Source organism: Ammospiza nelsoni, chromosome Z (genome assembly GCF_027579445.1).
Source record: "Ammospiza nelsoni isolate bAmmNel1 chromosome Z, bAmmNel1.pri, whole genome shotgun sequence".
NCBI lineage: Eukaryota > Metazoa > Chordata > Aves > Passeriformes > Passerellidae > Ammospiza > Ammospiza nelsoni.
In genome coordinates this window covers 84,491,618-84,506,314 of record NC_080669.1, presented here as the reverse complement: position 1 = coordinate 84,506,314, position 14,697 = coordinate 84,491,618, and the positions used below count along the sequence as shown (strand labels likewise).

At 37.2% G+C, this 14,697-nt stretch overlaps 1 protein-coding gene across 1 annotated transcript in view; it reads left to right on the top strand.

Annotated features, from left to right (window-relative positions):
- RIT2 (Ras like without CAAX 2) overlaps positions 1-14,697 on the top strand; it is a 177,053-nt gene that overhangs the window by 45,510 nt on the left and 116,846 nt on the right. Inside the window, exon 2 of the mRNA XM_059492365.1 lies at positions 6,154-6,210. Within this exon, the coding sequence (XP_059348348.1) occupies positions 6,154-6,210 (57 nt within the window). The remainder of the gene's footprint in view (positions 1-6,153; positions 6,211-14,697) is intronic.

Genomic DNA, 14,697 nt, shown 5'->3' with positions numbered 1-14,697 from the left:
CAGAAACTGAACACAGATGAAATCTTTCTCAGGTTGCAATTTTTTTTCTCATCCTAGTATACTTCATAATTATTGGTATCTCCAGTAACTCAAAGTTGCTGTGAGTGTTAATGCCATTCATAGAGCTTATTAGATTATTGAAAAAAAATTAATATCTTCACCTCCTACTATTCACAGAATAAAGGAATGAAAATGTGTTCTGAGTTGGAAGGGAAGCTGTAAGGATCTCTGAGTTCGACTCCTGGTCCTGCACAAGACCATGCCCAGCAATCCCACCTTGTCCCTGAGAGCTTTGTCCAAACATTTCTGGAGCTCCACCAGGATTGGTGCTGTGCCCATTGCCTGGGGAGCTGTTCCAGTGCCCAAACACCCTCTGGGTGAGGAACCTTTCCTGATACCCAACCCAAACCTCCCCTGGCACAGCTTCAGGCCGTTCCCTGGGCTCCTGTCCCTGTCACAGAGCAGGGATCAGATCCTGCCCCTCCTGTGCCCTCACAGGGAGCTGGGGCTGCCCTGGGGTCTCCCCTCAGCCTCCTCCTCTGCAGCTGCACAGACCCAGAGCCCTCAGCCCCTCCTTCCCCCCAGGGCTCTTCACCACCCTCATGGCCTCCCCTGGATCCTCCTAATAGTTTGATTATTTCTCATGTAGAGAAAGGCACCCAGAACTGCTCACAGTGCTCAGGGTGAGGCAGCCCCGGCCCAGAGCAGGGTGGGACAATCCCCTCCCTTGCCCTGCTGCTGATGCTGGGCCTGATGTCCCCAGGACAGGGATGTCCCTCCTGGCTGCCAGGGCACTGCTGACTCAGGTTCCACTTGCCACTGACCAGGAACCCCAGGTCCCTTTCTGTGGCTCTGCTTTCCAGGATCCATTCCCCACTCTGTCTGCACACCCAGGGCTGCCCCAACCCAGGTGCAGGATCCAGCACTAGCCCTTGTTGAACCTCACTTGGATGGTGTCTGTTGGCTAAAATTCAGTGGTGAGAGGAATAATTGCAAATGATGATTTATCTAACATGCCAATTTAAAAATTCATATTTACTTATAGGGATGTTTGTATCTTTTCCAAGCTAACAAAATAGAAGTAAACGTTGCAGTCTTCAGGCATGAACTTTTGAAAAGGCAATACATTTTAGAAGATGATTCCTAAGGCCTTGTGGATATGAAACCACCAGACCAGAACTGTTCAAACTCTTTAGTATTTCAGAAATAAAGCAGTAGCAATAAAGTTCTTGCCTAGTTATTGAAATAGTCTAATTTTCATAAACTATAATTTGTATATATTTACTAATAATCAAATTCTTTATTAAATAATAAAATAAGGTATGTCCAGCTTGCCCTGACCATGTTTTAGAAAGTTTTTAATGTTCCATATAGACAGGGCCAAGGTTGCATGTTAAATTTTTAAATAAAACATATTTATTTATTCTTTTTCCATGACAATGTCTCTTATCATGCTGCACTGTTTTTGGACTCTGTAGTTTCTTTGACACCTTCTCTATTGTAATGATACGTATGTGCTCTCTTCTTTTTTCATGAACATCATTAAGTAATTCTCAAATCCACTCACTTTACCATATTATATTTTTTTTAATGTCCATCTTCTACACTGGTCTCATTGAAACCTCAATGTTTATAGAAAACATGAGTTAAGGATCCACTGGAAGGGTGGATCTAAATTAAAATTATCTGTATCTACCCTGTGGAATCACTGGTCTCTGAGATGCAACTACTGTGGTAATTTTGTTAGAGTGTTTAAAATGTGGGATTTGTGATGAAGGTAAAGATTCTGTTGGAAACAGATTTATTATAGAATCACTCCATCACCCAGGAGAATGTCAATATGTGGAAGCTCTTGGGTGAATAAAGAGAGACAGGAAGAATGAAATATTCACATCAGGGATACTATTAGCATAACAAATATTGTGTAAGCTTGCAACATACTCTCCAACCTTGAAAAATAAGTTTAGGACTGCTTTCAAAGTTTTTGGTATAAATAAAATTTAGAAAAAAATTAGGAGAAGAGTGGGATTCTATTCTATCTGCTTTCACAGCTGTAGGGGTATCAAAACATTTTTCCTATTGGCTTGTGAGCCCACTCACACATATATATATATTTTAAGATTAATTCTTTCCTTAGATGAATTTTATTTTTGCTGTACTGGTTGAAAGGATGCTTCATAGTAAATATGTGACCTCAGTCTTTTTGTAAGCATGGGATTTTTTTTTTTATTCAGTGGAAAATAAAATAATTTTAGGAGGGATTTAAAATTATATTGAAAGTAGAAGACAGGACTAAGTGTATTATTTAAAGAAAACATATATATTTCTATGTCAGCACAGGTGTAATTTACAACCTTTTAAATAGTTAATGAACATGGTATGAGCATGTTTGCAAAAAAAAAAAAAAGAAAAAAAATGTAAAGGATTTGATCTGAAGGCTCTGAACCCCTTTCTTGTTTTAAAGAGACAGGAAAACTTTAAAGCTGCATAGTTACACATGCATGTCAGGCTTACATTTGCTCAGCTGGGGCAACCTGCATTTGCTTAGCCACAGATGGATATAAAGAAGATGCTATTCATCTGAAACAATGATCCTTTTACTTATCATAGCTTCTGTGTGATGTACATGTCCCATTTAAATGAAATTATCTCCACAGTGTCATAAAATATTCATTAAAAATTTTCAGGCAACTTGCAATTCAAAATGTTTCACAATATCGGCTATGGATTAAAAGGGTTTTGCTTGGTTTGATTTGGTTTCTTAACCATTTCTTAACCAATATTGTTTTTACATGTATATGTATTTATTCAAGAATCAGTCCTAGACATTTGTTCTATTTTCAAATCCTGCTTTAAAGACACATTTTGTGCTTTGTTTGTGGCATAAACCAGAATCAAGGGTGCCTAATTAATAGACCTGAAAAAATTTGGTGTAGCATAATTTGGATTTCCAAAGGAGAAATTCACAAAATATTCGATGACAGTTTGAATTTTTTAGGTATGAGTGTTAATTTATATGGGGAGAAAAAAAAAAGGTAATGGATGTGGAAAACCATGGGACCAAGGAGAATATTTTCAACACACAGCATGAAATACCAATACCATTTTTCTGTTAGTTTTCAAAATTAATTCACTCTGGAAAATGAGTTTGAGGCTGATGTTAGTAGCAATGAAGAAGCTGAAGTATTCCAGCTGAGGCAGGTGTCCTGCTGGGAAGCCCAGATAGGGCAGGTCTAATTCCCGAGGCTCCAGCTGAGCTTCTTGGTTTTATGCCAGTGGTGATTGAAGGTCCTTTTCCTTTGGGAGGCACTCCACCAACCTTCAGCCATCATTCAGAGCTAATTTCTGCACATCCAGCAGCCAGGTCTGTGGAATGCCTGGCAGAACCGGACAAAGCTGTTGTTACGCGTCAAATGTTTGGAGACTTTGTCCTTTGTTCTCCTGATATAAAGAACTTATTTTTTTGTAGCTACAAATCAGTTGTGGCTTTCCATTACATGAAGTGACCAGCTATGCCTGCTCTGAAAATACTTTCTGCTGTTGGATAGAGCAGAAAATGCAAATTCTTCTCTTTAGGAACGCACAGAGGAAGATGGGTTGCAATTCCCACTACCTGTACACCAATTTCCTTATCTTGCATTGTAATTCAGTGATTAAAAAAAAAGTGTACCTCAATTCCTTCTGTACCCTCTTCCTGTGAGAGAGTGCAAAATCCTCAGGTGAGAGGATGATGCCAAAGAAGATGCCAAAGAAGTTTCTTCCCCTGGTGACAGGAGGAGCCTGTCAGGGAAGAAACTGTGGGACAAAATGTATAAAGAAGGGAGCTTTTATTCATCATTTTCCTGAGGAGATTAACTTAAGGCATTTTCACTTCATTACTTCGAGTGTTTCTCTTGACACCTTTCTCAAATTCTGTACCTCTCCAGATTAATTTTATATACAATCATAGAAACATAGAACCATTCAGATTGGAGGGGATCTCTGGGATCCTCAAGTCCAGCCATTAACCCGGCACTGCAAAGGCTTGAACTAAACCATGTCCTCACATTCACATTCCTTTGGAACACTTCCACTTTTGAATGCCACAATAAAAAATTTGATATTTAACACAACATGATTCTTTCAGTCATTATTATTTCAGTCCTCTTGAATCTTGTGAATTTGATGAGGATATAAATGATGTATTGACTCGTGACTGTCTCAGGCGAGAGGAAAAACATTTACCATGAGTTCTGCCTGTCCTCTGAGAATCTTTATTTCAATTATAACTACAGATTTTGTGACGCAGGCATAGCTCCAGAAGGAAACAGAATGAGATCAGATGCAGAATAGTTTGGGGTGGTTTTTAAAGAAAAAAAAAAAAAAGCTTGGCAAGAAAAATTAGCAGGTAGTGAAGCAAATTGAATTAATTTGTGGTATAGGGCCTCAGGAAGCTGGAAATCTGTAGGCATGAACCATATGAGCACCATCTCTGCTAGCTGCCTCAGCTCCTAAGAGCAAAGTAGGCAGATCACATCAGACATGAATTTGTTCTTCATAAACCACTAACAGCAATCAGAACAGAGGTGGCTAAACTCTGTCACGATTTAAAAAAAAAACCAAACAACAAAACAAGCATCTCTCCTGGAAATAAAAGTGTCAAACATGTATAGTGCTTAAAAGTAATGCATCTGAAAACATATAATACAGAAGACATGAGTGTGACTGTAGATAGATTTATTGCTCTATAATATATATGGACTGAATGAGCTTTATTTTTACACAGTTACCCTCTCTGGGTATCTATGAATTTATAATGCTGTTTCTAAGCATTTATATTTGTCTACACTAAAGATGCAATAATTTATTAACATGCTAATAAATGTTTAATACTTCTCCTCTTTATAATTTTATAAAACTTTCTCCCTAGCCTCTGTTTCTTGAAAATATGAGAAGGACAAGCATGAAACTAAAACAATGCTGTTTGAGAAGTCGATATATTTATATGCAGATTTTTAAAATGTCTCTCATCTTGCTCATAACCTCTGTTGTGCATGTTGTTGAAAACAGCTGAGATGTTCAAGACACGAGGCAAAATCTCATGTTGGATTTCTTGTTTTGTGTCTGATAGTTATGTTTCAGGTAGGGTACCTTTTTAAACAACTACCTATATAGTAGCTGTACATGAATTTTAATGCGAGAAAAAATAGAAATAAAATTGTTTAAAAATCAAGCATTATTTAAAAAAATTTCTTTTACCATTTTCCCCCCTTCTATTTTATTAGAATTCACATATTTAAGTTTTGAAAGTTTTTATTTACAACTGTCATGTTTTGGGAGATTCAACTTACTTGAAATTCAAACTTATGAGGAAAAAAAACAAAGGAAATGTAACTTCCCAAGTTCATCTAATGGCTATGATGTTATTGTAGTCACTGAATACCCAAATTTACTTTCATGGCTTTTCAAGGTCAATGAACTTCACATGTCATGTTAGACAGGACATGAAAGTTTATGTGTTTCTACATAAATTGGAATTTCACTTCCAATTCAAAACTTTTCACCTATTTCACTTTCCACTTTCATAGTTTGCCACCTATTCCAAATGGCAGAATGCAGTTTTCCTGAAGTGTCATGTAACTTTCCTAAAAGCAATTAATATTCAGTCATGAACCAGTCTCTTCAGAAGAAAGGTTCGCTGGGTAGTTAAGGGAGACTTCATCTGTTGCATCAATTTTAATGAATTAGGTATTGCTAAATACACCAGAAATCAAATTAGACACTCCAGTAACTGGCACTTTGTAGCACTGTGAAAACCTTAATGAATCAGTCTTCTAAGTCTTGTTTTATGTTTTTGTCATGGCAATTTTAATCTGAATGCAAAATCAGATTAACAGTATTTTCCAAGTGTTAAAAACTTGGTACACAGGAGTGGTACAAAGAAGACTGGAAATTAAGACAATTAAAGAGGTTTAATACATATTTTTCTTCATTTATCAGCTCTGAGTTATCAATGTAGAGCCAATGCATTGTTGCAGAAGTAGACATAGAACAAAATTGTGCTCACAATCTGAACTGATACTTGCATGAGTGACTTATCCATGTGTTCTTCTGGCTGTTTCTATTTAATTGTGGTAATATAATTATTTTTAATTCCCTCTCCTTCCTCTGCAGCAATGACAATGCAGTTCATTAGTCATCGATTCCCTGACTACCATGACCCAACTATAGGTGAGTACAGGCTTTTCCCCCCTTCATCCCTTTCAGTTTCTCTGCCTGTGTGAGACTGAGATATTGTATTTGCTGGGAATGTCTCGACAAAGGCAGGAATGATGAATTTGACTCGCTGCTCTCAGAAGATTAATTTATTACTTTATAATACTATATTATATTAAAGAATACTATATTATACTGAAGAATACAGAAAACACTTACTGAATGCTAAAAACTCATGGTTCTTTCCAGAGTCACAAAACAGCTTGGCCCTGATTGGCCAAAGAGTCAAAATAATCCACACCAGAATCCAATAAAACAATCACTTGTAAGTAAACAATCTCCAAACACATTCCACATGTGAGCACAGCACAAGAGAAGCAAATGAGGTAAACATTGTTTTCCTTTTCTCTGAAGCCTCTCAGCTTCCCAGGAGAAAAATCCTGGGCAAAGAGATTTTTTCAGAAAATGTGAATGCTACAGTGAGACAATGAGAAGCTGCTTCTAAAAGACCCTTAGACAGAAGCAAGATTTGCAAACTTTAGATTACACCTTAATTTTGTGATGACGATTGAATTGTGTCATGGCCTTACCATAGATATTTCTTCCTGATGCTCTTTATGCAAAATCTCTTTCAAAACCAGGTTTCTGCCATTCATGCATTATAACTATTAATGTTGTGCATTTATAACTACAGAATATGGAACAAAACTGCTAAAGAATATGAAAAATCTAATCTGGAATCTGATATGTTTGTCTGCTTTTTTAAGTTTTGTTATTTTAGTGCTATTTCATGTGTTAAAATCTTAGCTGACCTCCTCTAAAAACATCAAATGACTACTCAATCAAATAGAGTTGTGCTCTGGGACTCTACACTCTGCTAACTTTGTTGGGTTTACCTACTTTACAAACTTGTGAATATAGAAATTTACACGTATCTATTTTACACTTTATGACAATACGTGTTTTTATCTGAAATAATCTTTAAATGCTGAGTGACTGTCAGAACTGCATGTTTATTCATTTAGGAGTGCCTTTATTTCTTAGATTTACTTATGCTTACATTTATACACACTATCCATGTGCAATATTTAATTATAACAAGAGAATTATGACAGAACTGGGTCCAATAAGTGGAAACTGCACTAAAACCATCTGTATTTCCAAAGACTTTGGGGGAAAAAAAGAGAAAACAATTCCTCTCAGACAAAAAAAAAATTGTTTTCTTTGAAATTTTCAAGTATTTCAAACTCATCTTTAACTTCTATAAAATTATTGTATCGCTCTACAGAGCAGACAATGACAGTTTTAATTTTTATTTGTTATTTCTATAACATTCCACATTTTCTGGATTTTAGGTCTTGGTAAATGGTTGTAACTTAAATAATGAAAAAATATGTAAATTCTTCATGTCATTAGTAATTTTATAGCTGGTAAAAGAATTGCGAAACACCAGTAGGATGTGTCATCTCTAAAGAAGGCAAAACTACCTTGGAAGTGCTACAAATTCTTTTGTTCTTCTCAGAAAAAAAAAATGAAATCAATAAATCTAATTGGAAAAGAGGAACATTATTAGTTATCGACATCACTAACTTAGGTACCTACATCCATCTTTATTGTTAGCTATTCACCTGCCATCAGTATTTATTCCAATATTGTATCTCATCATAATCTTAACTTATTGGTCTCTAGACACCACCACAATATGAATAATAGATAATCATGAAGAGAAGGAAAGCTTATGGTTCATTCAAAGTACATACTGCAGGAATGCCTTGAGGACTTGATCACGATGAAGGTCTCCTTGGGTGAGAAAGTGTTTCTACTCAGTAAAACCAACACTAAAGAGGAGGAGAGAGGCTAAAAGTGAACAGGGAATTATTGAATTCCATCTCACCCAGCTGGCTAGACACAGAATGGAAGTACAAGTTTTTCTCTTGAGCATTTCTCTTTCTCAGAGCATGATGAGGACATCCTGAAAAATTCTTATTACTATCTGGGCTATACTAAACAGAAGAGAATGATCTTGTCTAAATATTTATGTTTTTCCTTAGGTAAATTTGTGTATGACCCCTTAAAATTGTACATAAAACAAAAAAAAACAAGTAGAAGGAATCACTTGCTGCCACATCTATAATAACAAACACATAATTTTCAAACGACAGCCCACTGAAAAAGTTTATACTCTTGAGATTGTTTTTTACTACTTTTAAGCTACTGGTCTCAACTCACAGAATTAATCTCATGTTTGGTTACACATCCAGTAGTAGCATATTTTTACTATTTAGCCCATCAGCCTAAAGAAAGTAAGGGAATCCAAAATGAGCACTTCCAGGACCAAGACTATCCTGATTTCAGGGGAAAAGGTTATTCCTCTAAAGTCATGAGGAGATAGACAGAGATGCTTTGTGTCATGGGGAAGTTACCATCAAAGATCAGGGCAGTGATATCTCCAGCCAGAGTTTTGTTTCTCATTGTAACCCAGCAGATGATGCAGAAGTTACAAAATGGGCCACATATGAAATCTATATTCAAGCTGGCTGAGTGACAAAGCAAAAAATTACATACAATTTTTCTTCTCTCTCTGGATATCAGTTTATAGCCTTTGCCTTGTACCATACATTCCAGGCCCCTTCCATTCTTCAGCAATTTTTATCTTGTTTATGGAACTTATGTGCTGTCCTGAACTTTTATAAGCACCTGGCCTCACTTTTTTTGGGGATATTTCTTTGGAGATAAATAGTTCTGTGTACCTGCAATTTTATTTTTCTGGGCATTTTTAAGGAAGAGAGGTTCCTATCGAGGTCACTGAAGGGGTGATCCTGTCCAGAAAAAAAATTCTATAGTGTGTTTAAATGATAATCCACAGATTTCCAGTGTTAATCAAACTATTGAGACTACCGCTCTTCAGCTGAGCATTAAGATAAGGTGGATTGTCTCATTTGCTTGACATGTACAAAAGACTCTAAGAAATACCCACCTAATTTTTTCTGATGCTCTTGCACTACCTATTACGTTCTCTTTATTTTCTATTATATGACATTGTGATGGCAGTGACCATGATGCTTAACTGTGCAAATTTAGCCAAAATTTAAAGATGTAGTGCTAACCAAATTGATGTTGTCCCTCCTTGCTCCTGATGGGACTTTTTTGAATTAATTGTCCTATAACAAATAGATGGTAGTGAAATAGAGGCGCCATTCTAAACAGCACCATTGTCCCTGAAATCCCAGAAATCTATCACTTTCAGTTTTAAGGGCAAGTTGTTGATCACCCTGGGGCTACCAAAATATTGACAATCACTTTATAATTTAAAACTTTTCAGTGCCCATTTTAGGCATTGACATGGAAGTAGAATAATAATTTCAGCTGGTTTTAATTTCCGTGGATTCCTGTGAAATAGTTTGTTATACATACATATACTTCAAATGTGTTAATTTTGATCTTGAAAGGGCTATGCAAATAGGTTTAGAATTATTTACATGTCTTTTCTCTCTATATTTATGATTTATGTAGACTTTTGAAGAATTTAACGGATGTTGTGTGCATACACATAAATACAGAACTAGATGTGTCAGTATTCATTTAAAATATAGAGTAAACATTGATAAAAAGTTTAATGCTACCTGAATTGCTAATTTTAATGCTGTCACTTTGAGTTTAATGCCACTTCAAGATCAAATGTGTATAGTGGTCATATTTTAGATTTGCTACAAGCATTGCAGCTCAAAATTTTGAGACAGAAACATATTACTTTTGTAAGTAAAGGGGGAGAGGAAGGGTAAAATTTGTATTAGACTGTATATAAGAAAAAAATCAGAGCTTAGCATTTTGTGAAAATTAAATTATTTTAGAGCGCATTTAATATTCAATTGTAGTCAACAATGGGCATAAATTCCAAGTAGCGGTGGATGTGATAATTTTCTGGAACAAATGGCTAAGAACAATTTACAGTCTGCACCGTCTTTGGCAACATCACAGAGAGTTAATGCAAGTGGACTGTCAGGAAAGGAAACACGACGCAGAGCAGCAAACTGGACAGGCTCCAAGATGCTCATTAACCATGTGACTAATCTTAAAATGAATACATAATGCAAACGAGATGCGAGAGCAGCTTCCTGTTTTGGTGAGATATCACTGCATGAGATTGTGTCAAATGAGCAGTTGAGGGCATTAAGGCTGTGTCAATGTCAAACTTTAATTGAAATGGGTGTGGGATGGAAAGCACTCTAGCATTAAGCACATGAATTTCCATGAGGTTCCCTAACGAAGTGCTGCGTTCACCAATGCATCAAATAAAATGCATTTATTCATCTTTAATAAGATGTTGGAAGCGCGGGGGTGAATTTCAGACAAAAAAAAAATAGAAAATGGGGCTGGAAATATTCTAGGTTTATATAATGAGCACCAAAAAATGTCTGTGATATAAAGATTGTGTTGGTTTTGAAGGTGCAATAATGAAAATGTATAAAGCAAGGGAAATACAAACTCGTTAAAAATAAAAGAGGACAAAGGTGGGACACATCTGCTAGATCTATTCTAAAAGTTCTATTCACATTTATATTTAGGGTACAAATAGTTTCCAGAACATTTCTGCTCTTATATAAAATGTGAATGCATGTATAGACCATCCCTAAATTAATTCTCATTCCCTTTCTTTATATAGAAAATAAATATTTAGATTGGACTGAGCACATCACAACTAGATTTGAGCCCCAAAATTATTTGTTTTCTTTTTTTTTCCTTTTTTTTTTCTTTCATTCATCATTCTCCACATATTTATTGGCCTTATCTGAGGTGGCATAAAAAATTCATATAAAATGATCAATTTGTCTCCAAGGACTGTCTTCCAAGGGTATTCACACTGATTATGTAGATGTAGCAATATTGCCTTTATTTTCCATATTCATCATTGTTCAAAACAAGAAATGAAGAATGTACAAGAATACTGGTGCATGCCTTTGAACCATATTCTTAAATTTGTGCTTTTATTTTTCATTTTGCTGTCTGTTGGTGTTATCTGCGTTATTAAGAGATTGATAATCACTTTTGATGCAAGCCATTTAGACTTAGGTATATCAAAAAGAACAGAGATTATGGATACTCTGAATAAGGCTCACCTTTAGACATCCAAATTATAAATTCTGCGCATGAATCTTGTATCTTGGTGAGATTCAGGGAGGTTTAGGAGTGGACATTCAGTTCTTTGCTCTCTTCCCTTATCACAGTTTTTGGGAGCCATTTGAGATCCTCGAGAGCATGTCCAGAGAAGGGAACAGAGCTGAGAAAGGGTCTGGAGCACAGGTCTGATGAGAAGTGACCAAGGGAGATGTGGGGCTGAGCCTGGAGCAAAGGAGGCTCAGGGGGGCCCTTGTGGCTCTGCACAGCTCCTGACAGGAGGGGACAGCCGGGGGGAGGGTTGAGCTCTGTTCCAAGGGAACAGGGACAGAACAAAAGCAAAAGGCCTCAACTTGCTCCAGAGAAGGTTTACATTGGATAAATATATTTTTTTTCCCCCTGAAAGGGTATTAAGCAGTGGCACAGGCTGCCAGGGCAGTGATGGTCCCTGTAGGTGTGGCACCTGGGGACATAGGTTAGTGGTGGGTTTGACAGTGCTGGGTTAACAGCTGGACTCAGTGATCTCAGGGCTCTTTTCCAACCTAAAGGGTTCAGTGAAGGATTCTGTGCCCTGCAGTCCTGCTTTGGTTCAGGATCCCCACCCAGAAGGCTGTAGATCTTCCAGAGGTCCTGTGTGGCTGATGTCTGTCCCCCTGTGAGTGTGACATGGGATCTATGGATCACCAGAGCCCTTCTAGTCCAGTGAATGAAAACCAGAAACATTCCCAAGAGGATAACAAGCATCCAGACTCCAGTATGGACAACTAGATAGCATCCACACTTCAGGGTAAGGATATTTTAGCTACCTACCTTGCATATAGACAAATACTCTGTAGGTTTCTAAATCTAGATGCCTGAAGATGAATTGTGGTGCATTCTCTGATGGCTCTAACAGAACAAGGACCTTCACAAATCATTGTGATACCTCTCAGAGTGTCTGGATAGAGGAAAATGAAGAGCGAGATGTGCTGTGCACCATCCTTGCTAAGGTGGCAAAAGAAAGGAGAACATTGTCATGTGTCTGGCAGTGTACGTTCTTCCACAGTAAGAGAAAAATAAGCCATGCATAGAAAAACAGGGAGTAGCATCAAGTAATTAAGAATGGAAAAAGTGCCCAAAATGCTCAGTTAGTTTAGATTTCAAGGAGGCAATAACACGCCTTCTGCTTAGTGTTACTATTCTGTCCCACTATGAAAGGAAATACAAATTATTTGAAAGCACAGAGAGGGGAGACTGGAAAATCACAGCAGATTTTTCTCTCTCTGATGGGAACAATTTGATTTGAAAGCCAAAAATAATCCTATTTCTCTTTGAGATATTTCTTTTTAAAATGCAGTATTTTTTCTTTAAAGTGCACATTAGTGATAGTGGGATAATCTCTCAACATTTCAGTATGAGATATGTTTGTCTTAGACGAAGTCTCAGATCATGATGAAATTTGATTCCTTCTGTTGAGAACTTCAGTATTTTTCTTGTTAAAGGACTAGTCTGGTCCAATTCTAAACATGCTGTGTTACTGTATATATACTGCATATATACAGTATATATACAGTATATATACTGTATATATGTATGTATCATATACTGCTATATGATCTCCTGCTCTAATGCTAAACTTTCCTTCTTTGTATTTTGATTTCACGAGGCAGCTGTCCAGTCCTAAATTGTTTTCAGACTTGATACAAAAAGTATCAAACAAGAAGTTGCATTTTTCTGCCTGTACTCAAGGGGAATCACCCCTGAAATCCTGGTCATAATTTTAATGTCCAGCATTCAGGTTTTCTTACACAAACTACACATGGAATTATTTTTAGGGCTGTTTACATCAGGTGACAGCTCTTTTCCGATTAACATTTTCAAACACCAGGGAAACGTTGATTAATCTGATAATTTTCTTTTGGTAACATCTCTGATACAAGCAATATCAGAGCAGCAAATGCAGTCAGTGTCTTTTTAGAGAGTAGGAACCCCAGGGATCTGATTCTCCAGTCATCATCTCCCCTCTGAAGTCACCAAACAACTCCTCAAAGTTTGGAATATTGGTCAGAACACCTTGAAGAGAATTTTGGCCTGCACTTCAGCCTTGGCAGTGCAGTGGTGTGTGTCTGTCTCACATGCCCTTAGAAAACTGAACGCTGCAGCTCTGCTGGCAGATTCACTTCAGGCACAGCCGTGCCAGACAGCAGCCACAGCTGTGGGCCCCTGCTTCACCACGCTGTGAAGAGGAGGAAATAGTGTAGAGATCAATAGTGTAGAGCCACCTATCTGGAGTTATTAATATTATAACATATTAATATACAAAGATATTAGTATCTCCATGTAGATATTAATACCCGGAGCTATTAGTATCTCCGTGTAGATATTAGTACCTGGAGCTATTCTTTACCCTAAAGCATGAGCAAGGATTGATGCATGAGCTGTCACCTGCTAGGAGCAGACGCTGGAGACTCTGAAACATTCTGTACTTTTGTGACATGAAATAAGCCAAATCTTAAAACTCATTTGTGAAGAAAAAGAGGAAATCCCACTCTCCATCTCTGCCCTTTTCCCAGCCTCACTGGCTCTCTGGCATTCATTGAACAGTTTTTCAAGCTGATTCAGTAGTATTCCAAAAGAAAATTAAGCCACTCCAACATGGAATAGCTGCCTGAAAGGTTACTGAGTTAAAAATTTTGATTAAAAAATAGTTCTCAAACCTCAAATAGTCAAAAGGGATCATTTAGAAACAAATATGTGGAAAAGGTGGTATAAGTGGGGATGAAAGAGATCAGAAATGGTTTTATTTCTGGGACAGGTGAGGTGTGAAAACCCAGTCAAGCATCGCATGCATTCACTCTCAGACACCATTCCATGAGCCAAAATTCCTTCACAATTGAACTCTGTTGTCAAAAATAGCAGTGACAATTACCTGTGCCATGGTGTGAGATTCCTTGGGCTATTGAACATCTCCAAACGAGGAAAACTGGTTAAATGGCCCTGTGACCTTTCATGGCTCTATGCATCCTCAGTTGGAGCATTTATCTAATCAGAATTACCTTAAATGATAATCTGGCTGGTGATATGACCTCCCTTTCTCCATTGTTTTAGAAATTAAGAAAATGAACAAATGACTCTGTTATGAGCAAAACCTGGCAGGTGGTGAGTGGTGGTCAGCAGAGTTAAATCCAGTTGGTAGACAGCTATGAGGGATGCTGTGATTATATTCTTCTATTTATCCAAAATCTCTGCTCAACAAATGCTTACTCTGGCTGGAAGAGGACAGAAAAGTGTTTGCCCTGTGTGCTGTCAGGAGAGATATATGCTTGCCTCATGTTCACATGCAAAAAAAGCACAATACCCCTTGGCTGATAATGGTTCATATTTATTATTTCCCATACTCCATTAATT